This window comes from Mobula birostris, chromosome 2 (genome assembly GCF_030028105.1).
Source record: "Mobula birostris isolate sMobBir1 chromosome 2, sMobBir1.hap1, whole genome shotgun sequence".
Lineage (NCBI taxonomy): Eukaryota > Metazoa > Chordata > Chondrichthyes > Myliobatiformes > Myliobatidae > Mobula > Mobula birostris.
Window position 1 is genome coordinate 129,303,460 of NC_092371.1, and position 25,547 is coordinate 129,329,006.

Consider the following 25,547-nt stretch of genomic DNA (forward strand, 5'->3'; position numbering starts at 1 on the left):
ACACCACCATCGTATGTGCGACCAGCAGCCCATTCCAGACACCCACCACTCTGAGTCAAAAAAAACTTCTCTCCTTTCACCTGAAATATATATCCTCTAGTATTAGACATTTTGACCCTAGGAAAAGAAGAGACTAGCAGTCTACCATAGCCATCCCACTCATAAACTTCTATCATAGCTCCCCTCAGCCTCCACTGCTCCAGAGAAAAACAACCCAAATTTGTCCCCCCTTCCGACCTCTCTTTATGGAACATGCCCACTAACTCACTGAGTGTCCTGGCAAATCTCCTGTCACACCTTCACCAAACCCTTCACATCCTTTCTATTTGGGGTGACCAGAATCGAATGCAGTAGTCCAGATGTGACACTGACCCTTGAATAAACTTTAACTTGAGCTTTCCCACTTATCTGCTAAGCTTCCCTACCATTGTCCCAGGTGGCCCCTTGGCAACGCCCTTTGCTTACCCAGAATATGATGAAGTAAATGAGGAGTACAGTGGGAACGCCTCCGAAGCTGTTTCTCTGCACCACCACTGGTTTTCCCAGTGGATTGAAGCAATCGGTGCCGTTGAATGTCGTGACGCTCGACCCTCCATGAATTGCGGGCGCAGAGGTCGTTCCTAATGTGGTGGATGTGACTGTCAACGCCATCTTCTGACCCTATCATTTAAGAAACAATCGCAACAGATCCGATTAACAAAGAAGTGGTGACTTCTCTCAGACCCCTTGACTGATACAGAGTTGCCAGGAAATGCTTGTCGATTAATTTGCAAGGTTCCAGGCTGGTATCCCAGGAATATTTAACTGAGGCCTTCGAAATGGGAGCTTCTCAAAGGGCAAGCTCGTCGGCTCTGAGAAGACTCAGTAACTAATGGAGGCAGATCCCAATTAACTGGCAGTAAACATGAGAGGGGGAAAGGAGGCAGAGAGACATTTTCTTCGCAGACAAGTTGCCAGGAGGAGCAGGCTGCCCCAAGGGGACTTGGAAGCAAGTCGAAAGATTTTGGGAGATACACACTTGAAAAGGGGCAAATGTGGGGGGTCATGTGTAGAGGTGAGGTCAGAGGGGCTAATCACAAACACAACAGGCTACATGGCTTCCTTTATGATGTAAGGTTCTAAGGTGAATCTAAGGTTCTTGCTTCCAAGGTAGGTGATTGGTTCTGCCGGGGTAACTGAGCAAGATCTCTGAGGGTAACACCAAGAAAGACCCACAGTCCAGCGTCACACCGTGAGGTTTTTATGTGAAGATAGCAGGTCAGGTAGCACCTGTGGGAGCTGAGAGGCAGTCAATGTTTCAAGCTGAGACTCTTCATCAATACCTGAAACGTCAACCGTCTCTCTGCCTCCACAGGTACTGCCTAACTCAGTAAGTTCCTTCAGCGGATTGTAGTGTTGCTCCAGATCCCATCATTTGCAGACTATTGTGTAGTAAATGTGCCTCGTTCTGAAACAAGAAAATTACTGACTGAACTTACGAAGCTGATCCACAGGTGGGGACAATTATTACATCTCACACACTCACAATCATTTCTCATGTGACTGTGATGGTTTCTAGAACTCTCCATATCCGTTTCCTGTCACAGTATAAGCTCCTACAGAAAGCACTAGGTTGACAGTCCACTTACATCTGTTAGTTATGCTAGGAGCTGAAGAATACTTTCATCATTGCAGACCATCTTAGAGTCACAGAGTTCCACAACACGAAACAGACCCTTTAGTCCAACTCCTTCATGCTGACCAAGTTGCCTAACTCAGCTAGTCCCATGTGCCTGCAATTGGCCCATATTCCCCCGAACCTCTTCTATCAAACACCACTCCTACCCGCTGTTTACGACTATTGAATGGTGGCCGAGTGCAGTATGATTCAAGATTGTCGAATGTCATTTCCAGTACACAAAGTGTAATGGAGAATGAAATAATTGTTACTCTGGATTCAATGCAGTATAAAAAAAACACAAGAAGATAAAGAACACAATAATAAAAAAACAATAAATATAAATACATAGGATTTATATACATAGATTGATGGACTCAGCTTTACAATCTACCTCGTTATGGCCCTGCATTTTACTGTCTACTTGGACTGCACTTTCTCTGTAACTGTAGCACGATATTCTGCATTCTGTCACTGCTTTTCCTTTTGGACTACCTCAGTGTATCGGTACCATGGTACATGTGACAGTAATAAACCCATTTACCAACTTACCAAATTTTCTCTGGCAGCTCGCTCCACACACTCACGTGAAAAAGTTCTCCTTTTTAAATCTTCCCCGCCCCCACACTAAACCTACGCCCTCTAGTTTGCCTTGGAGGTGTGTATAAAACTAGAGGGGGTAGGCCTAAAGTGAGAGGGAGGAAATCCAAAGGGGATCTGAAGGGTAAACTGTTCACACAGAGATAAGTAGGATCTGGAATGAGCTCTTAGAGGAGATGGTGGAACTAGGGTCAGTAGCGATATTAATGAGGAATCGGGTCAAGTATGTGAAAGAGCAGGGCATGGAGGCATGTGGGATTAGTAGAGATGGGAATGGTGCTCAGCACAGTCATTTTGGGCTCCATGTCTGACGAAAGATTGATTCCAGGAATGAAGGCTTGTTATATGAAGATCATTTCATGTCACGGGGCCAGTACTAAGTGGAGTTTAGAAGAACAAGGGGAGATCTCATTCACACCTACCAAGTACTAGAAGTCCTGATGAAGGGTCTTGGTCTGAAACATTGACTGGTTATATTCCTTTCCATAGATGCTGCCTGGCCTGCTGAGTTCCTCCAGCATTTTGTGTGTGTTACTCTACAAATACCAAAAGGCCTGGATAGGGTAGCCATCAAAAGAATATTTCTGTTAGTAGGAGAGTCTAAGATCTGAGGACACAGCCTCATAATTAAGGGACTTCCTTTTCAAAGTGAAATGAGGAGGAATTTCTTCAGCCAGAGAGCAGTGAACCTGTGGAACTTGTTGTCACGGTGGAGGCCAAGACATTGGGTATATTTAAGGCTGAGATTGAAAGGTTCCTGATTGGTAAGGGGTGGGTGAAGGATTATGGGGTGATAGGCTGAATGGTATCACGTTCCGATGGTCTTATGACTGATGTCTGAAGGGCCTGTTCCTATAGTTTAGCGCTTTATCACTCTGTGACCCGGAAACACGTCAGCCCACAGCTCCAACAGTTTGCTCAATACTATTGAATGTGCAGCAATTTTCCCACATTCCTTCTAACTTCCAGTTTCAGATTACAGCTGTTCCTGGGCTGTCACATGTATCTTCTACAGCAAAGACTGATGTAACATTACTTTAATTCATCTGTCATCTCTTATTTTACATTAATTTTGGCTCGCTTGCCTTAAGACTTTGTTCATGCTATAGAAACTCACGCAACCTGTTTTCATATTTCAAGCTAATTTATCCTTCAGTCAACACTTTTCTTCCTAATCTGTCCTTCCTTGTTATTCATTACATTTATAAGACATATTGTCACCCATCTTTCAGCAATTACTTGTTTCCTTTTCAACTATGGGACTATCCTTAACCCTTTTTGACCATGGGCCTTTTTCTAGGAACCTTATATCTATTCTGAAGGATGTCTGTCAATGCCTGTCACTACATGCCTACTGGCCCAGTACTGAACGAATTTGCCAGTTCACTTTAGCTAGTTCTGCTGCCATGTCCCCATTGACGTCCTGATTTAATTTCTAAAAGTTCAACTTATTCTTCTCCCCCTCATTCAACCATGATTGTTAAAGCCACGAGGAGCCTTCATTACAAGGTAATTAATTCATTAATCCTTGCAAAGTAGCACACGACTAGCAGAGTCTGCACTCTGGTTGGCTCCAGAATGTTCGTCTTCTAAAGCCTTACCGAAGACTCTGCAATATATCTACAGATGCACGCTGGGGACATTGTGGTTGGTTGCATCACTGCCTGACTCTAACGCTTAGGGAATTTAGTCTGGGCCAGTTCCATCACAGGCACAACTGGCCCCACCACAGCTGACATCTTCAAGAGCTGGTGTCTCATGAAGCTGGCAGCCATCACTAAGGATCCTCGCCATCTGGGACATGCCCTCTTCTCATTACTACCATCGGGAAGCAGCCTGAAGATCTGTACACTGAGTCCAAGAAATAATTATGGAAACATTTCAAAGCTTCCTGTACCTATTTCTTTTTCCCAGTCACTAAATGGTTTAAAAGCCTGCACTACAGCTTTGGCTGGTTACAGCACGGTCTGGTCCAGAAATTCGAATGCACAGGAACGCAGGAAGCTGCTGCGCGTAGAGGACTCAAACCACTACATCCAGAACACATCCCTCACTACTATCAGAAGGATCTACATGAGGCACTACCACAAGACAGCAGCATTGGCATCAAAAATCCCCACCGTAAGGACCATGCCATCGTCTTGTCACTACCATCAGGCAGGAGCTACAGGGCCTGGAGCCTCTCACAACCAGGTTCAAGAACAACTACTCCTCCTCAACCATTCCGTTCTTGAACCAACCAGCACAACTCTAATCGCTACCTCAATATGGCAACACTATATGCACTTTGATCATTTTCCACTAATAAGAACTTTGTCTTTTTTTTGTTAATAGTGTTCTTTTAAAAACTGTGCTTAATTGATGTATTTCTTGTGAATGCTGCTTATCTGAAACTATGAGCCTCAGATGCTGCCGCAAGTTTTTCACCGCGCCTGAGCACACTGTACATGTATTTGTACACATGACAATAAAACCACAAGACCATCAGACATAGGAGCAGAATTAGGCCATTTGGCCCATCGAATCTGCTCCACCATTCAATCATGGCTAATCCTTTCTTTTCCCTCCCTAGCTCCGCTCCCCGGCCTTCTCCCCATAAACTTTGATGCCGTAGCCAATCAAGAACCTATCAAGTTCTGCCTTAAATACCCCCAACCACCTGTCCTCCACAGCTGCCTGTAGTAACAATTTCCACAAATTCACCACCCTCCAGCTAAATAAATTTTTACACATCTGTTTTAAATAAAACGCCTCTCTATACTGAGGCTGTGCCCTCTTGTCCTAGACTCTCCCAACATGGGAAACATCCTTTCCACATCTACTCCATCTAAGCCTTTCAACAATCGAAAAGTTTTAATGAGATCCCCACCTCATCCTTCTAAATTCCAGTGACTACAGGCCCAGAGCCATCAAACGCTCCTCGTATGACAACCCTTTCATTCTGGAATCAACCTTGTGAACCTCCTCTGAACCCTCTCCAATGCCAGCACATCTTTTCTCAGATGAGGAGCCCAAAACGGTTCACAATACTCAAGGTGAGGCCTCACCAATGCCTTATAAAGCCTCAGCATCACATCCGTGCTCTTGTATTCCAGACCTCTTGAAATGAATGCTAACATGGCATTTCCCTTCGAGTTAACCTTTAGGGTGTTTTGCACACAAGGGCTTCCAAGTCCCTTTGCATCTCAGGTTTTTGGACTTTCTCCCCATTTAGAAAATAGTCCGCACATTTATTTCTACTACCAAAGTGTATGACCATGCATTTTCCAACAGTGTATTTCATTTGCCACTTTCTTGCCCATTCTCCTAATCTGTCTAAGTCCTTCTGCATCCTACCTGTTTCCTCAACACTACCTGCCCCTCCACCAATCTTTGTATCATCTGCAAACTTGGCAACAAAGACATTCCACTGCCACTGTACATTCCATTACAGGTGACTCACGTGTTACAGGAGGGCGGTGTAGCTAGAAAAAAGTCTGTGTCGCGATTTTCAATGCCAAGCCAGTTCATCCACGTGTCAAGAAATGCAGAGAAAAATAATTATTTTTGTATTTCTTTGTTTACTCTTTCCACACACACTGTGGGGTGGCGTGGTAGCATAGTGGTTGGCATAACGCTCTGCAGTACCAGCGACCCGTTCAATTCCTATACACTCTCTCCATGACCGTGTGGGTTTCCTCAGGGTGCTCTGGTTTCTTCCCACAGTCCAAAGACTGTGGTTAATTGCCAATCAAGTTCTCTCCGCCATTCAATCATGGCTAATTTATTGCTGTACATAAGTATTCTGAGGTAGTAAAATTGAAAGAATACAGAATATAGTGTTACAGTTCCAGAGAAAGTGTAGTGCAGACGGATAAAAAAAAAATGCAAGACCAGGAGATTGAGAGTCCACCTTCGAACATATCAGATGTCCATTCAGGAGTCTGATAACTGTAGGATAGAAGCTGTCTTTGAGCCTGATGTATGTGTTCTCAAAGTTTTGTATCTTCTGCCCGACAGGAGAGGGGAGAAAAGGAAAGGCTGGGATGAGAGGGGCCTTTGATTACGTTGGTTGATTTTCTGAGTCGGTGAGGACTGTAGATAGAATCAGTGCAGGAGAGGGTGGTGTGTGATGGGCTGAGCTGTGTTCACAACTCTGGGATGTTTTGTCGTCTTGGGAAGACCAGATAGGATATTTTCTAGGGTACATCGGTAAAAATTGGTGAGAGCCAACAGGACATGCCAAATGTCCTTAGCCTCCTGAGGTCTGTTAATGTTAGACTGGGAGGGAATGGGTGATTCACTCATCTGCTTCTCCTTTGGGTGAATTTGAAGGATTTTGCAGGGACAGCTTTGGTAACAATTCCAAACCAGAGAAAATCTGAAGATGCTGGAAATCCAAAACAGCACACACAAAATGCTGGAGGAACTCAGCAGGCCAGGCAGCATCTATGGAAAAGAGTGCAGTCGACGTTTCAGGCCGAGACCCTTCAGTGGGACTGGAGAACTAAGATGAGGAGTCAGGTGGGGGGATGGGAGCAAGTCGTACAAGGAGGTAGGTGATAGATGAAACCAGGAAAGGGATAGAGGTGAAGTAAAGAGCTGGGAAGTCGACTGATGAAAGAGATAAAGGGCTGGAGAAGGGGGAATCTGATACAGAAGGCCATGGAAGAAAGGGATGGGGGTGGAGCACCAGAGAGAGAGGAGATGAGGTGAGAGAGGAGAGGGAAGGTGAGGGAATGGGGAATGGAGAAGGAGTGGGGCAGCAGTTACCAGAAGTTAGAGAAATCAATGTTCATGCCATCAGGTTGGAGACTACCCAGACGGAATACAAGGCGTTGCTCCTCCAACCTGAAGTGTGGGCTTATCGAAGCAGTAGAGGAGACAATGGTCTGACATGTCAGGATGGAATGAGAAGTAGAATTAAAATGGGTGGCCACTAGGAGATCACACTTTTTCTGGTGGAGCGGTCTCCAAATCTACGTCAGGTCTCACCAAAATACAAGAGGCCACACCGGAAGCATCCAATACAGTAGATGACCCCAACAGACTCACAGGTGAAGTGTTGCCTCACCTGGAAGAACTGTTTGGGGTCTCGAATGGTAGTGAGGGAGCAGGTGTAGGGGCAGGTGTATCACTTGTTCCACTTGCAAGGATAAGTGCCAGGAGGGAGAACACTGAGGAGGGATAAATGGACAAGGGAGTCGTATAGGGAGCGATCCCTGCGGAAAACAGTGGGGGGAGGGAAAGATGTGCTTGGTAATGGGATCCCATTGGAGAAAGTGGAAGTTACGGAGAGTCATGTGCAGGACGCAGAGGTTGGTGGGGTGGTAGGTGAGGACAAGAGGAACCCTATCCCTGGTGAGGTGGTGGGAGGATGGGGTGAGGACAGACATGTGCAAGATGGAAGAGATGCGGATGAGGGCGGTGTTGATGTTGAAGGGAAGCCCCTTTCTTTGAAGAAGGATGTCTCCTTAGCTCTGGAATGAAAAGCTCAGCCTGAGAGCAGATGCAGTGGAGACAGAGGGGCTGCCATTTTCACTCGTAACAGGGTGGGAAGAGGTATAGTCCAGGTAGCTGTGAGAATCAGTAGGTTTATAAAAGATACCAGTAGATAAGCTGTCTCCAGAGATAGAGACAGAGAGATTGAGAAAGGGGAGGGAGGTGTCGGAAATGGACCAGGTAAATTTGAGGGTAAAGTAAAAATTGGAGGCAAAGTTGATGAAGTTGACAAGCTCAGCATGGGTGTAGGGAGCAGCACCGATGCAGTCGTCGATGTGGCGTAGGAAAAGTCAGGCAGTGATACCAGTGTATACTTGGAACATCACCTGTTCCACGTAGCTGACAAAAAGGCAGGCATAGCTGGGACCCAGGCCAGTGCCCATGGTCACACCTTTTGTTTGAAGGACGTGGGAGGCGCCGAAGGAGAAATCATTGAGAGTGAGGATCAGTTCCCCCAGACGGAGGAGAGTGGTGGTGGAAATTGTCAGGTGCCTGCTGAGGGCAATCCAGGTCTTGGAGGCAAGTAGAGGGCAAATCACTGCTGCCTGGTAGACCATGAGGTTTTTGCCCAGCACTGAGATCCTGAAACAAACATCTAATGCTAGCCTTTGCAGTACAGTAGGGAAGGCAGTACGGGCTGGACCGAGGAAATGTCAACATCAAGTGTATTATTAAATGCAAGGTACACGTAGGCACGAGTGTAGTGAGAAACTCACTGGCAGCAGTATCAGGGCATCATAGCGTCAGATAAACAGCACCCACAGAAAATCATAAATTATATAAAATTTCAACAAGGAAGTATGCAATTCAAACAGAAAGAGCCAGTGTTAGTTAAAAGTGGTCAAAGTAATAGATGGCATTGCCAAACTGTACTGATTACAGTTGTACAGGTTGCTTAAGGAATCAGATGGTTGAAGGGAAGCAGCCATTTTCCAACCTAATGGTATTGATCGCCAGGTTTCTGAACTCCTGCCTAATGATAGCCACAAAAACATGACGTGGCCCAGATGGTGGGGACCGTCTTCCTAAGGTAATGCCTCCTGCAGAAACTACTAACGGTGTGCCCATGATGTACTGGGTTGAGTTCACTGCTCTCTGCAGTTCCCAGTGTTCCTACGCATTCAGATTGCTACACCAGGTCATGATAAAACCAGTCAGGATACTTACAACAGCACACCTGTAGAAGTTTGTTAAGCGTGCTTGGCGGCAGGATTCATAGATGTAATATGAGGAACTGCATCACTTTACTGAATCCTGGGAACACCGGTCCTGTGACCACTCAAAGAGGGAGGAAGCGAACACTTAGGGTGGTACTGTGAACTTCAAGGCCATGCATCAGGAGCACACGGTGGTCCTGCATAACTGACAGAAGGAGCACGCCTCCTCAAAACTGCCCCACCCGTGGAAGAGCCTGTGCTTCCACCTCGGCCTCGTCAGGACGCAGAAAACCAGAGGGGAAGCAAATCATCTTAAGGGAATGAATTGAGGAATCATACAGCTCAGAAAAAGGCCATAAGGCCAACTCATCCATGCGAGCATCCTTCCACATTAACTCCCACACTCAGCACTTGGTCCATCCCCTTCCATGCCTAAGCAGTTCAGACAGCTAACAGCAACTCAGCCTCAACCTCACTCTCCACTCTGTAGTCCAGGTACTTGCTACGCTCTAGGTGAAGGAATTCCCACTCATATGCCGTCTAAAACTATTTCCCCTTACACTATGTCCTCTAGTTTTATCTTCCTCTGATATGGGGTAGAGTTTCCAGCAGTCTGCTCTATCCATATCCCTCACAATTTTATATACCGTACTCCAAACATGTTCCCTCTTAACCTCCTCTGCGCCAGAGAGTATAGACCCAGCCTCTCCAGCCTCTCCTCATAATTAAACAGGTCTATCCCAGTCAAAATCCTGGTGAATCTCCTCTGCATCTTCTCCAGCCCTGTCACACCCTTCCTGTGGTGTGGTGACCAGAACTGCAGCCATTACTCCAGCTGAGGTGGAAGCATAACCAACTTCTCTCTATATTCCATACTTTAGAAGACAGTCTGCAAAGGGGATGGGGCCTGCAGATGGATACACAAAAATGGCCCGTTTCTCCAAAGTTTTAGCCAGCACTTAACCCCCAACAACATGGCATGAGGTGCTACTGCCCCAGAGCTCCCACTACCCCAACTGGACGTCCTGACTTCCTTGTGCAGACATTACAGAGTAGCCCGCCACTGTCTGCGCTTCCCTGTCCAGTTTCCTGGCCACATCCCAAAGACCATGGGTTAATTGTGCCGCTGTACTTAGTCGCTAGAGTGAAGACACAAGAAACCCCAGCTGCCGGAATGGGCTGCAGAAATAAAAACTGCGGAAGAAGTCAGCGGATGTAACGGCCTCGGTGTAGGAAAATTGTGTTTCAGATCGGGACTAACAAAAGTACTGGGGGTGTGCTGATGGAAAACTGTCAAGGAGAACAGGTTACCGTGGAAATTTAGAGAGGCGAATGGGACAGCTGCGCGAGCCGCCACAGACTCGACGGGCCAAATGGCCTCCTATTCACTAAACACTCAGTATTTGTAAAGCCGTTATCAGAACGGTTTATGCAAGCTCATTGCGGCAGTTTCCTGAATTAAAACTCCAAAATAAAACACTTGTCATTTTCTGCCGAGTTGGTCTGAGACCTCCCTCGTTAACGGAGGGTTTATAGGAAATGGAGAACGTTCACGCGTTTGTTCGCTGGATTTTACGCACATGGGACCTTAAAGCACAGTAAACAAAGTTATGGGAGCGATGGGAGGAAGTCCCTCAGTCTTTCCCCTCCTTCTATACCCAGCCTGCCCCTTCTCCTCTCCCCAACTCAAGGCCGAGGAAACTTTGACCGAAAAGTTCGCGTCACCAGCCATGGGAGCTCGCACTTGTTAGTCTTCCCCCGGTTAAACTAAAGTCACGGTGTTAATCCAGGTGACACCCTCCGCAGCCCAGGTGACGTGGCAGTAAACCTTCGCGATGCACCGGACACTGTCCTCAAACCCACTCGGCCCGGATGCCCTGGTACCTCTCGCTGGGGGTGAATGATCTCACCCGGCGCTGGCTCCTCGCTCCCTCGGCGAACGACCTCTCACCTCCCGCTTGCTAACATCCCACCAACCGAGGCAAACATACACAAATGCAAACATTTCCTCCAGTCATGCGCGTTTTCTCTGTCTAACCTTGTCCCCACCCACACAACGCGCCTGGCGCTCAGAAGTCAGCGATGTAAAACAAAAGCAGAGACCAATCTGGCAGTAAACACAAACTGCTGACTTCCCATCAGCACAGTGTGTGCCTGCGCAGGCCCTGTTGCTTCAGATTTCCTGTGTCTGCGGGATCTGTGTGGATACACAGCAGGTTGGGCAGCATCTGTGGAAAGAGAGAGAAACTGAATTTAAGTTTAACGTTCAAAAAGTTTTTTCCCCATTTCTGAAGGGAAAACAAACCTTATTCCTCACTCCACAGACAACAAAGTTGAGCAGCATCTGAGTGTTGGGGAGGGGTGAAGGAATTGGTAATGGATTATTAATGTCCCATGTAATGAGGTTCAGTGAACAATCTTGGTTTTACATTTCTTCCCTACAGATCATGTCAAACAGAAGTGCAGTGAGCTAGCGTAAGAAAACAGAACAGTAACAGAATGCAGAATGCAGTGTTACACCAAATCCATTCTTCAGCTCCTTCTTGGCTACCTACAACTCTCCAGAGACCAGTATGATCCTTGTTTCCTAATCTTTGCAAGGAAGAGAGCTGGCAAAAAGAAACTATTGAAATTCAGAATGATGAATAAGCAAAAATGCTTTTCAAAACTGTTGGCTTTTGCAGTATGTGGCTGTACTGTCATACGAAATTTCTTGGTCTTTGGAGAAGAGCCAAACTGCTCTTCATTGCATTTCCATCTATCTACCTTGTAGAAAGAGGCTTCAGTGCAGTGACCACATACTCACAAAAAACAGAAACCACTTGGACATTGTTACACATGGGGACTTAAGGCTTTTGCTGTCACAACTTAAACCAGATATTTCAACTCTTGCTAAAAACCACCAAGCTCAAGGGTCACATTGCTATCGGAGCTGCTGTACAACACACAGGTACTGTGTCAGCTAACTTTAAAGACAAATAAAAATTTAAAGCAGAATTATTTTTCTCATGTTAGCATATGGCAGACATGTGCTATGGGGGCCTAAGAAAGTATGTTGTGCCTAAGAGGGACGTTGGCAAGTATGAAGGTGCTTTAGGGGGGCATTGGGCTAAAAAAGGTTGAGAAACACCGTTCTAGCCTAATCACAGTACAATTTACAATGATCAATTAACCTACCCACTGGTAGATCTTTTGACTGTGGGAGGAAACCCACGCGGTCACAGGGACTCCTTACAGGCACCAGCGGGAACTGAGCCCGGGTCTCCGGTACTGTAAAGTGCTGGGTTAACCACTACGCCACCATGTGGACCTGTGCTATAGTTGTGTGAGTAACTGGTGAGGCCGCATGTGGAGTACAGTTTTAGTCACCCTGTTATAGGAAAGATGTGATTAAACTGGAAAGAGTGCAAAAAAGATTCACGAAGATATTGCCAGGTCTAGAGGTCATGAATTATAGGGCTGGCTCTTTCTTCCCTGGAAAGTAGGAGAATGAGGAGCAACTTTACGGAAATGTTTAAAATTATGAGGAGCCTAGATAAGGTGGATGGTAACAGTATTTTCCTGAGGAGGGGTGTTCAAAACTCGGGGGGCATAGGTTTAGAGTGAGAGGGAATGACTTAAAAGGGACTTGAGGGTGACTTTTCACTCAGAGGGTGGTGAGTATACGGAACGAGCTGCCAGTGGAAGTGGTTGAAACAGGTCCAATAGTACAATTGAAGAAGCACTTAGGAACATGGGGGGGAGGGGAGGGGGCTCAGAGGGATGCGAGTTGAACAGGAAATTGTGACTCGCTAGTTGGCCACTATGGTCAGCATGAGCTTGTTAGGATTTGTATTAAAGATTGCATTAACTATTGGGGTGAGATTGTAATTGGCATGGATAGTAAATTTGCAAATTACACCAAAATTTGTGGTACAGTGGAGAGCAAAGAGAATTATCTAAACTTACAATGGGATATCAATTAACTGAGTACGCAGATGGAACTTGACTCAGAAAAAGAGTGACATTCTACACTTTGTAATTTAAACCAAGGGTCAACTTACAGAGTGAACGGCAGGGCCCTGGGAAGTGTTGCAGAGTGGGGAGACCGAGGGATGGAGATACAGATGGACAGGGTGCTGAAGAAGGCATTTGACACATTTGCCTTTGTCGGTGAAGGCCCTGAAAGCAGGTGTTGGTCGCCATGTTATAACTGTTATAAACTTAGGAGTTTTGTGTGCAGTTCCACTCCACGGCTTTTGGAAGTTTGTCACTAAGCTGGAAAGGGTGCCGTAAAGACTCATGGGGATGTTACTGTGACTGGGGGGCTTGAGTTATAGCGAGAATCTGGAGAGACTGGGATGTTTTTCCCTGGAGCAGAGAAGGCTGAGGGGTAACCTTACAAAGGTGAGAGAGAAAAGCTTAATCACACGGGGGAGGAGTGGTGGATAAGCAGAATGGGCAGACAGAGGAAGTGTAAGAGACGAGTACAATTACAATGTTTAAAACATATTTAGGCAGGTTCATCAGTAAGAGAGGTTTAGATGGACATGGGTCAAATGCAGGAGAACAGACAAATGGGACAACTTGGTCGGAATGAATGTGTCGAGTCGAAGGACTCTTTCCATGTTGTGTAACTGCATGGCTCTATCACTTTGGTTGGTCCACGTTGGAGTATTGTCTCCATACTACAGGAGGGTTTGGGAGGGTGTGGAAGATGTTCACCAGGTGGTTCCTTGGATTGGAGAGTATAACAAGGAGAGACTGGACAAACTTTGATTCTTTTCTCTGTTGTGTCGGAGGCTGAGGGGAGACCTGATAGAAGTTTATAAAATTGTGAGAGGCTCAGGCAGTGTAGACAGTCAGAGTCTTTTCCCCAGATGGAAATGTGAAATCCTAGAGGGAACGGCTTTAATGTGGGGGGGGAAAGTGTAAGGGAGTTTCAGAGACAAGTTATGTACAGTAGGTTTCTGGACACGCTGCTAAGCGTGTATGATCACAAGAGGCAATTATACAGACATACGAACCAGCAGTTGTTTTTGTGTTTAATATTTCAGTTATATTTGACTAATATTGTAAATATATTGTTTGATTGAGCATTCCTACTGTTTACATAATTCATTGTGGGTTATATGTAAAAGTACGTGAATGGCGTACATCATCACACCATATGTGTGCACCTCGCTAGAAGTAAAAATGAGGAGCACGCGTTTGTCCTGATCTCCCCGTGTTTTTACTTTGATTAGTTTTATGTTTTGGAGCTACAAAACACAGCAGCAGTGAGTGGAGGGATATAGACTATGTGTGGTTTGAATTGGCATTGTGGTTGGAACAGACATGATGGGCCAAGGGGCCTGTTACTGTTCTACGTTCTAAGGGACAATTCAATGCAGATATGCACATGGGTAAAACATAGAAACATAGAAAACCTACAGCACAATGCAGGCCCTTCGGCCCAGAAAGCTGCGACAAACATGCCCCTACCTTAGATCTACCTAGGCCTTACCCATAGCCCTCTATTTTTCTAAGCTCCATGCAGCCATCCAGGAGTCTCTTAAAAGACCCTATCGCTTCTGCCTCTGCTGCCGCTGACGGCAGCCCATTCCACACACTCATCACTCTCTGCATAAAAAACTTACCCCTGACTTCTCCTCTGTACCTAAGGTACAGTACATGCACACATACACATTCAGACGTATACAGGGACACAGAGTCACAGTAAAACACAGACAGAGACACAGAGACATACACACACACAAACTGACCCATGCGTGCATGTTCACAGACACACACACACACGCACCAAATCACACACGAGCATAGACTTTGACCAACTTGATCACCTTGCACGAAAATTGACTTTTGTTTTTGCTTGAGTTATGTTTCTCTTTAAAACTTGTATATGATTTATGTCCTGTTGAGGGGTCTCAACCCAAAACATTGAGCATTCATTTCCCTTACTGATGCTGAGATGCTCCAGCATTTTGTGTGCTGTTCACAATTTCTAACCTCTGCAGAATCTCTTTGTGAATGCTGCCTATCTGATGCTGTGGGCCTGTGGTCCACTGCAAGTAGGTTTGTCATTGTATCTGTGCATACAGGTACTCGTACACATGACAATAAACTCCACTTTGACAGATACACACAAATACATTTATCGAACATTCTGCACTTTTCATAGCTCCTTGTGCAAAGTGAATCATAGCCAGCTACTCTTCAGATGATAAAACCCCCCATTAGAAACTGTGTGGATGCATTGTGTCACAACCCACAAGATTGTGAATGGACACCTCTTGCTCTGCCTCAAAATGTCTCTACAGGATCTTTAACGTTGGCAAAACAGAGTTGCATTTTAATATCTCATCAAAGGCATGGAGTAACTCAGTCACCTGCTGGAAGACCAGCAGATTATAGTGCTCTAGTCTTGAATCAACGAGTGTCTTGATTACTGCTTACTGAGCCTGCATCACTGACACACACTGCTAGTCCTGGAGTCTTTCAGCAGACAACTAATTGTCTGCATGTTGTAGACGGGACATCTTTGCAGCAGGGAAGCACCCCTCAATTTTGTTAACGCACTATGAAAAGCATCCTATCCGGATGCATCATGATTTAGTATGCAATTCCTTCACCTGAGACTGCAGGGAGTTATGAACACAGCTCCACACAGAAACTAGACACCCCCCCCCCCCGCCCAACCCGACTCCCCATGGACTCTGTCTGTGCTTCTTCCTGCCTTGGTTGGCATAATCAAAGATCCCACCCACTCTGGACATTCTTTCCTTCACCCCCTGCCATTGGGGAGATGATACAAAAGCCTGAAGCCATGGCACTGGTGTCAGGGCCAGTTTATAATTCCCCTGTTATAGGACTATTGAATGGATCTCATACAATGACAGACACGTTTGACTTCTCAATCCACCTTGCGCCTTATTGTCTACCTGGACTCCACTTTCTCTGCAACTGTAACACTGTTCTGCACTGTTATTGTTTTCCCTTGTACTTCCTTGATGAACTGACGCTGTGAAACGATCTGTACAGATAGTACGCAAAACAAAGATTTCCTCCGTACCTCAGTACGTGTGACAATGATAAACAACTCAGTGTAACACTGCAGCAGTCTCCGTCGTCCTTTAAGGGAGGGACTTTCAGACCCTCATCATTCTCAGTCAGATAGGTACTCCATAGAAGCAGGCCCTTCGGCCCAACGTGTCCATGCTACCCAAGATGTCTACTTGAGTTAATCCTATTTGACCCCTAACCCCCAGGACCTGCCCTGCCTAGTACTTGTACTCAGCTCATTGCAAGAACCCCCCCATCCTCTTGGGAAAGTTGCACATCAGCCCCATTTCAAATATTTTCTCTCACCTCAGTCCTCTGATTTTTATGGTGTGATGACATTCACGTACTTTTACATATAACCCACAATGAATTATGTAAACAGTAGGAATGCTCAATCGAACAATATATTTACAATATTAGTCAAATATTACTGAAATATTAAACACAAAAACAACTGCTGGTTCGTATGTCTGTATAATTGCCTCTTGTGATCATACATGCTTAGCAGCATGTCCAGGAACCTACTGTAAATAACTTGTCTCTGAAACTCCCTTACTTTCCCCCTTAAAGCTACGGCCTCTAGGATTTCACATCTCCATCTGTGGAAAAGACTCCGACTGTCTACACTGTCTGTATAAACTTCTAGCAACACACATCAAAGTTGCTGGTGAACGCAGCAGGCCAGGCAGCATCTCTAGGAAGAGGTACAGTCGACGTTTCAGGCCGAGACCCTTCGTCAGGACTAACTTCTATCTAAGTATAAACTTCTATCAGGTCTCTCCTCAGCCTCCTACAAAACTGTCCGGTGCGCCTCGCAGCAGCCTACCTGTCATCAAGGACATGTATACAGAAAGGTGTTGGAAAAGGGTCAGTAACACAATGAAGGATCCCACCCACCCTGCTCATGGACTGTGTGTCCCAATCCCATTACGGGTACTACATAGCGTCCACAACAGACTCAAAAATAGTTACTTTTCCCAAGCTGTAAGGCTGATCAAAACCGACACCTATTTACCCATCCCTCCCCACCCCAAATCATCACTACTTTATCGGTTCCTGTCAGTCACCTTATGTACAGACACTCCTGTGCTAGAGTCACTCTACGGACATGCAATCAATCTATGCATATAAGCTATCTTATGTATTTATACAGTGTTTCCTTATTATTTTATCGAGTTTTTTTTAGCTGCATTGGATCCGAAAGTAACAATAACTTTGTTCTCTTTTACACTTGTGTACTGGAAATAACATTAAGCAATCTTGATTTTGACCTTGAACTCTTTTACACAGAGTCCTGACTGATGAAGGCCGCTGGGCCCAAAACCTCCCTCACCTCTCTGTCTACCTGTGTCCCTACTTTCAGAAAACCATGTCCATGTCTGTCCATTCTCCATGGCCCAAGCATGGAGATCAGAGTACTCTGTAAGTCCTGCCCTGGTTTAACTTCTCAAAGTGCAATACACGAGTTAAATTCCATCTGTCATTTCTTGGCCCACTTCCCAGTGGATCCAGATCCTGTTGTAATCTCGACAAATTGCAGCACAATGTTGGAGGAGGATGGTGAGCAGAGATGGGAGGGGACGGTAAGAGATAAGCTACGGTATAACGTGGAGGGCAGGAGGAAGGGTGTGAAGAGTAGGGAGAGCTGGCTGAGGAGGAGTAGTTGATGGGTAGGGGAGGGCGATGAGGGAGAGGGAGCAGAATGCTGATGAAGAAGGGGAGATTTAGGAAAGGGGGAAAGTAAGGAGGGGGAAGGGGGACCAACACACACAAAATGCTGGAGGAACTCGGCAGGACAGGCAGCATCTGTGGGAAAAAAGTACAGAAGCTGACAAGGTATGATGAGGGAGAGGAGGCGGGGGGGGAACAATAGACAGTAGGTGCAGGAGTAGGCCATTCAGCCCTTCGAGCCAGCACCACCATTCACTGTGATCATGGCTGATCATCCACAATCAGTACCCAGTTCCTGCCTGGATACGGGAACGGGAAGGTGAGGGGTGTGAGAGTGAGGGAAGGATGGTGAAGGAGGATCTCAGGTGGTTGAAAACTCTCCCAGCTGGGAGGTAACGATTTCCCCACTGGTACTTTGCCACTTTGAGGGGAGGCACTGTGACTCACACCAGTCTCCCTGTTTGAGGGGCGTCGTCCATGGCCACTGCTCAACAGTGAACACCAGCTGCCATTACAATCCTTCTCCAGTGAGGGGCATGCATCCACCCAGGACAGCCCACTGCCTTGTCTCTCAGTGTGTATTGAGTTTAGACAAGGAAATCTCAGATGACGGCCTTTTCAATAAAACGTGGATTGTTCAGTGATGATATCGGCTCTGGTCCCTCAGCCGGCAATCAATTCTCATGCACAGGATTGATTAGATTTCTTCCTCCCTCCAGATCAACCCTGTCACCTTAATCAGCTGCTAATGGCAACTTGAAACCATGTCTAGGGGGTGGGGAATGGGGTAGTGAATTCCTGGAGGAAGCTTCCCATCACGGATTTGGCAGATCACTGGATTTTGTAGTCATAGAGCAGTACAGCGGATACAGACCCTTTAACACTCTGAGCCCATGCTCTCCACATTGCCCACCCAGCTCGTCCCAATGTCCTGCATTTACTCCACACCCCATTAAACTCTCTCTTTAAGATTTATCAAGGACAGCATTACGGTTGTGCCGTGGAGACATTACGGTTGTACTGTGGAGACATTACGTTTGTACCATGGGGACATTACGGTTGTACTGTGCAGACATTATGGTTTATACTGTGGAGATATTACAGCTGTACCGTGGAGACATTTAAGGTTCATTCCATGTACCCACCACCCTCTGTGTGAAAAGGTTGCCCCTCTGGTCCTTTTTAATTTTTTTCCCCTCTGACTCTAAATGTATAAATGCCCCTCTGCCCCTCCGCCCTGGCGTTAAGAGTTACTATTCATCTTATCCATGTGTCTCACAATTGTAAACGTCGCCCTTCATTCTGACGAACGAGAGACCTAGCCTAGTTCAGGCTCTCCAGTCCTGGCAACACCCTGAGAGCATCCTGAGATTGTGGGAGGAGGATGGAGAGAAAATGTTGTTAGGAGGGTGTTTTGAGAGGTCTGGAGTCCAGGTGACAAAGGCAGGGAAGGTGGGGTGGGGCTTGTGTTGCGTAGATGACCAGGGGAACGTGACAGAGATGGACAATGTCTTTCCAAGGTCACAGAATTTAGATGGTCCCACATGACACACTGTCTGTTCACACAGAAGTGTGGTAGTGGTTCAAACTCGTTAAACCTCCCTTTGTTCTCCTGATGAGCTCTGATTTCAGAGTTTAAATTTACAACAGACTGTACTGAAATTCAGCCTTTCTGTGGTTAAGTATTTCCAGTGTATGTTCAGCCCCCACTTGTGACTCTTCCCATCTCTGTGGACACGCCCAGCTCCAGCTCTTCAAAGCCTCTACCTTCGTCCAGACACACCTCCCCCAAGTCACTCTGACTGATGGCAGTGCCTCCAGCTGCCGGGTCTGAAATTTCAGGATTTTCCCCTGAACCTCTCCACATCTCTCTCCCTAAGTCTTTCATCATGATTCGCTCCCTACAAAAGCTTATAGAGTCAGAGCACAAACAGGCCATTTGGCCTGCCATTCCCATGCTGACCCCTTTTGTCCATCCACCCCATTTACTGGAGGGTGTCACTTTAATTTTGGGGAATGAGGAAGTAAGAAGGTTTGTGAGGAAAGTTTTTTTTTTATACACAGACACAGACATAGTCATCCCACCTTGCAAAAACTCATTTCAGGGAGGTAGCACCATCAATTTGCTGGAGGGGTGGGATGTCTGCAATAGAGTAGCTCCTGAGCAGCTAGCCAGCTAGTTTAAATAATGTTAGCTATGCTAATGAATGAATGACACCTGTTAAACTCACCTCAACATGTCTTTTACAGTCTTAACCCACCATGGGCAATAGAAAAGTCGCTGTAGCAAACAGCGCAGCGAGCAACACTGTCATTATTTTTGACCCCTATTTGGCAGGGGTACACTTTAGTGTAGTCTGGGGTGGCGTATGTTTTACATTTTCTTTTTTTGCAACACTCTGCCATGGTGCGCGTGCTCTCTCTCTCTCTCTCTCTCTCTCTCTCACTCTCTCTCTCTGTCACGCGCTCTCTTGCTTTCTCAAAAAAAACGATTTCCGGGATATTGTATATAATTTGTGGGCATCAGGGAGCCACTATCAATATGCAGGAGACTCCCGGGACTTCTGGGAGAGGTGGGATGTCTAGTGGTGGGTGCCTGGAACAGGCCGGGCTGCCAGGGGAAGTGAAGGGAGATGCGACTGAAACACTTAAAAGATGGTTAGACAGCCACATGTACAGGAAGGAAATGGAGGAATATGGTTCACATGCAGTTTAATTTGTCATCTTGGTTGGCAGAATGCCAGCTGAAGAGCCTGCTCCCATGCAGTACTGTTCTATGTTCCAGGTCTTGATCCATCTGTAACGTATCTATTTTAGTGTCCCTCTAAATGTGGTGATTGTACAATATTTGAAGCTACCTCCTCTGGCACCATGTTCCTGTTATCAACCACCCTGCAATTTGTTAATGCCCCTGTGAAGACCGTCTGCCACATTATTGCCGATTGAATACAGTAACCAACCAATGAAAGAAGGACGTTTGCAATGTGAAGGAAAGAGAGGAAGGCTCAGACAGCTGGATACATTGCATAGATCTAAAGAAATGCAGGTCCTTCAGCCCCTCAAGTCCATGGCATGCTAGCCCACAGCCAGAATCAGAATCAGGTTTAATTTCACCGGCATATCTGGTGCCATTTGTTGACCTTGTGGTAGCAGTTCAATGCATTACAAGATAAATAAATCTGTACAGTTTACAGTTTGGTTTTTCTCAGTCATCTCCTGAGGCCAAGATCAAACCAGGGTTTCTGGCACGGTGAGGCAGTGGCTCTACCAGCCGCTGACTGATTCTAACTGCTGTCTGGGACCTAACTCTCTCAGTGCCCTGTTATCGTAGTCTGGAGTACTTGTTCTCCCTACAGATCTTTGCTGTATCTCATTGTAAAGCTACCAACATAATCAAAGACCTCAGCTACTTTGAACATTCTCTCTTCTCCCCCCTCTCACTGGACAGAAGATACAAAAGCCTGAAAGCGCGTATCACCAGGCTCGAGGACAGCTCCTACCCTGCTGTTATAAAACTACTGAACGGGACTGCCCTTCCTTTGTAACGTAACATAGTATTCTGCATTTTGCTGTTGCTTTTGCCCTTGTACAACCTCGATGTAATGATGTGGTGAAATGCATAAAGACTATGGCTTTCAGCCTGTCTATGACCCTCACAATCTCATAGTCCCGATCAGCTCACCCCTCAGTTTCCTACATTCCAGGTAATGAAGTCCAAGTCTGTGTAATTCAGACAACATCCTGGTAAGTCTTTTCAGCACTCGTTTAGGTTTAATAACATCTTTCATATTACAGTTTGACCGAGACTGTAGAGGGAACAAGTGCAGCTGCATCAACATAACTTCCTAATTCGTACTCGGTGCCAGGGCTGATGAAAAGCAGTGAAACAAACGCCGTCTCCGCCACCCGATGCTGATTTTGGTGAACTATGCACTTGCACCTCTCAGCCTTTCAGTTCCGTTACACTCCCAGAGGCCCTACAATTCACTGAGTAAGCCCACCCTGACTGCAACGCTCAGGAGAAACAGATGCAGAGGTAATACTCCGTGGCCTTCCGACGGCCAAGAGGCCGAAAAAGAGCAACAGCAAGTAGAATGAAGCATACGTCACAGCCCTTTTCATCAATTGACTCAATATATACTTTAATTCAGGATTTATCTACAAATATCATACGTGAATTAAAATCTGCCCATGAACACATGGACATGCAGTCAATCCCCGCACAGCGAGTGCATTCGGGGAACCTGTATCGATGGTACAGCCACATTGTAGGGCCCCATGTCTGAGGCCGTGTGGGACTAGGGAGGACACATAGCAATTTTACTCTCCCCTGTGGTAGAATAACCAAGGACAAAGCTGCCACGTTGAATCACACTTGAAGTTCATGGTTCAAAATACTCCTCGTCCTGTTGGCCTGGAGATAATTATCCCCTCCTAGACGTTCCTGAGTGTGACCACACTCTCCCTGTACAATCACCAGGTCCATACTATACTGTCTCAGGACAGATCTGGAGAAGCTCACCTTCACCTCCACCCAGACTGGTCCTGTACCCCCTACACGACCCCAAACCCCACGCACAAGGCTAAGCATTCCTCCCCCCCCCCAAGTGTTCAATGTCTGTGTAGTGAATACCGCTGTTAAAAGGAAAACGCTGTGCAGTGTCGTTAAGTGCTTCCCACATTGTGGCTGAGTTCCCTTTACATGGGGTGCTTGTGATACAGTCAAGGTATCATCAGACAGTGCTGTCATTTTTCAGTGTCCTGACGCATGGGCCAGGGGCAGGGCCTGGAGTCAGTGGACACACAGTTGGGCAGGAATCTGAATAATGGTTGCCCTGGCAGGTTAAGCTCGGGACATGTAGATGAGTGTGTAAAGCCAACAGAAGTGTGCGTGAGACTGTTTACTTAAAACCCACACTGTCTGACCAATCCAAAGCAGGAACATTTACATCTTGTGCTGTCTCCAGCATGGTTCGACTGAGGAGTAAGTCAGCCAGCCCCAAATCTATCATCTTCCCATGGGGACCAGGATAGGACAAATAATGCCAACACTCCTGCAGTCCCTGACTAAAGGAAGTGGATCTGACGAGGCAGTTCCACACCTCCAAATGAAAAGCCCTCCTCTTTAGAGAGGAAGTGCAACAACCCTCCCTGACTAAAGTCCCTTGTCCTTCCAGCTGGCATGACCATTGGAGAGGTGGGAGAGCCACCGGTAACCATGGTGACACAGGCCAGCCAGGCCTACGGGGGAAGGAGGGCAGTGGGGTGGTGTCAAGGGTGAAAAGAATGGCACTGTCCCGCCCGGCTACAAGACTGAGATATTGTCGTTGCTACAGCCACACTTCTCTGTGATCATGTTGGGGAACTCAGCCACCTCGATCTCCGTGTAGTCGCCCTTCTTCACCAGGTACATCATGGGCAGCGAGGCGCTCTCCACCGCCACGCAGCTCCTCTCTCCGTAGACGAAGGGCCACCGAGGCTGCTTGCAGCCCCCAAGGCAGCGGAAGGCCTGGTAGCCAGGGGGCTCGATGATCCAGTACTGGGTCCAGGGCAGCTCCCGGAAGTTGATGAAGTGCTCCTGCCTGCAGCACGTCCCGCTGCTCTGAGCCTGGCTTTCCCCACAGTCTCCGGCCGCACTGAAAACAGAGCACAAGGCGGGTCATTTACCAACGCTGCAACCCCAGGAGCTGCTTCCCAACAGGCCTTGAAAACAGGAGCTGAACTGGGAATAAGGAAAAGGCACCAGTGGCTTTACTTCCCTACGGAGTGAAGGGGTTCACTTTGTCACCGAACCCTAACAAACGTCTACAGGTGTACCACTGAAAGTATCTGGACTGGTTGTATCGTGGTCTGGTGAGTGGTGGATTCTACCCAATACGTCTCAGGCACATCCCTCCCCACCATTGGCTGTATCTACAAGGAGGCATTGCCCCCAGAAGCAAGCACCTATCATCATGGATCCCCAGCATTTTCACAGCTGCCACGGACAGGAGGTACAGAAGCCTGAAGTCCCACACCACCAGCTTCAGGAACCATCACTTCTTCAACCAAAGGGCAAGACCCTAATCACTACAGTTCAGCAATGCTATGAGCAATGCAATCACCTGGTTCTAAATAAGACTTTCTTGGATCCAATTGTGCTCTTTCTTGTAAAAATCCAGCATAATGTATGGTTTTCTTGTGATTGCTATATATCTGATGTTGTGTGCCTGTGATGCTGCTGCCAGTGAGTTTTTCCTGGCACTTGTGCAGACAAGTACTTCTGCACTTGACAATAAATTCCACCTTGCCTCTGAATAACAGAGCAGTAGGGAGTGGGAATGAGGAGTAATGGAGTAATGAGCGGCAAATGGAGTTTAATTCTGTAAAGTGCAAGGTGTTCTGCACTGGAGAGAGTGCCAAGGAGATTGACTGGAACATGAGGGACTGGGTTACAGAGAGAGGCTGCGACCTTTTTGATTGGAGCAAAGGAGAATGAGGGAGGCGTATAAAATCATAAGGGGCATAGACAGGGTAATTTTTCCTGGAAAGGAGAATAAAAATTAGAGAACGTAGCTTTCAGACGAGAGGGAAAAGATTTAATAGGAACTTCATGAGCAACTATTTCACCCAGAGGGAATGATCTGCCAGAGGGAGTGGTTGAGGCAGGTACATTAACAAAACTGAAAGGGCACCTGGACAGGTACACAGATAGGAAATGTTCAGAGGGCTAGGGGACAAACATGGGCAAATGGGACTACCTTAGATGGGCTGAAGGGCCTGTTTCAATGCTCAGTGACTCTATCTGACTCAATAAGTCAGCTGCGCGAGTCCGCAGCCTGCTCTGTTCTTCAGTAGGTTCTTGGCTCTACATGGAACGAAACAGCAGAAGGTCAGGGTAGAAACGTCCTTTGCCAGAGGACATGGATGCAAGGTGAAAGGGGAAAGTTTGAAGTTGACGCGTTGGCTAAGTTTTAGAGAATGATGGGTGTTTGGAATACACTGCCAATAACAGTAATGGTGGAAGCAGATCCACATTTAAGCTTTCAGCTAGACACAGGTACATTTAGGGAATGGAGCAATGTGGATCACGTGCAGGCCGAAGGGATTTAGTGCAGCTATTGTGGGCCTGTTCTGTGCTGTGCTGTTCCTGTTGTATGGCCTATGTTGTATTCTCATTAAGAAGGTGCAGTGGCGGGAGGAGGCAAACATTATCTGATGGGAGTTTTCCCAGTGGTCACCAACCCTGCTGAGTTTCCCGGGTCTGGCTGTCAGCTGTACCAATGCCAAGGCAAAGGGGACTTACCCGTATTCACTGAAGTTGAGAGTGTAGAGAAGCAGCTCTGGCTTTCCGAGCATCTGGTCAGTGGGATGCTGGGAAGTGAAGCGGACGAACCTGGCAAGCTCGGCTGCATGCCTCCCCGGCCGCTCAGCTTCGATCCACACCTCCAGGTACATCTGCAGCTCCTTAGTGTTCTGCCAGTAGTGGACAGCCTGGGTGACATCGAACAGCTTCCAACCGGAATCGAGGATGGGGACTAGCCTTTTACAGGAAAGAGACACAGTGCCCGTCAGTCAACAGCAGGTATCCGGTGCCCAACACTAACCCTCAGAAATGCGATCCCACTTCACCAGCCAGCGAGTGATCAGGCTCCCAAAGCCAGCCGTGGCATTGCACAATGAGCTAGCATGGGCTCAACTGGCCAAATGGCCTCTGCTTTGTGCTACAAGATTCCATGGTGGGCCCAGTACATCAGTTCCGTACCAGGCTTGTGTTCCTCATCAGAGTGAAACAGTTCTCCCATTCTCACAGGGACTTTATTCCTTGGAGCACGGGAGGCTGAGGGATGACCTACAGAGGCATATAAAATCATGAGGGGCATATTCAGCTTCTTCATGCAGAGGATGGTGAGCAGGTGGAACTAGCTGCCGGATGAAATGGTTGAGGCAAGTACAATAAA

General features: G+C 46.9%; 1 protein-coding gene and 1 long non-coding RNA gene across 2 annotated transcripts in view; both read right to left on the reverse strand.

Annotated features, from left to right (window-relative positions):
• The window catches only part of LOC140190995 (uncharacterized), a 29,324-nt gene extending 18,403 nt beyond the window's left edge, over positions 1–10,921 (reverse strand). The window contains exons 1-2 of the long non-coding RNA XR_011883736.1: positions 10,780–10,921; positions 466–660 (exon numbers count right to left, since the gene is read on the reverse strand). This is a non-coding gene — a long non-coding RNA (uncharacterized lncRNA). The remainder of the gene's footprint in view (positions 1–465; positions 661–10,779) is intronic.
• An 11,294-nt stretch (positions 10,922–22,215) lies between these two features.
• Positions 22,216–25,547, reverse strand: part of LOC140209344 (left-right determination factor 2-like) — a 66,512-nt gene continuing 63,180 nt past the window's right edge. Inside the window, exons 6-7 of the mRNA XM_072277636.1 lie at positions 24,893–25,129; positions 22,216–23,243 (exon numbers count right to left, since the gene is read on the reverse strand). Of these exons, the coding sequence (XP_072133737.1) occupies positions 22,913–23,243; positions 24,893–25,129 (568 nt within the window). The 3' untranslated portion in view covers positions 22,216–22,912. The remainder of the gene's footprint in view (positions 23,244–24,892; positions 25,130–25,547) is intronic.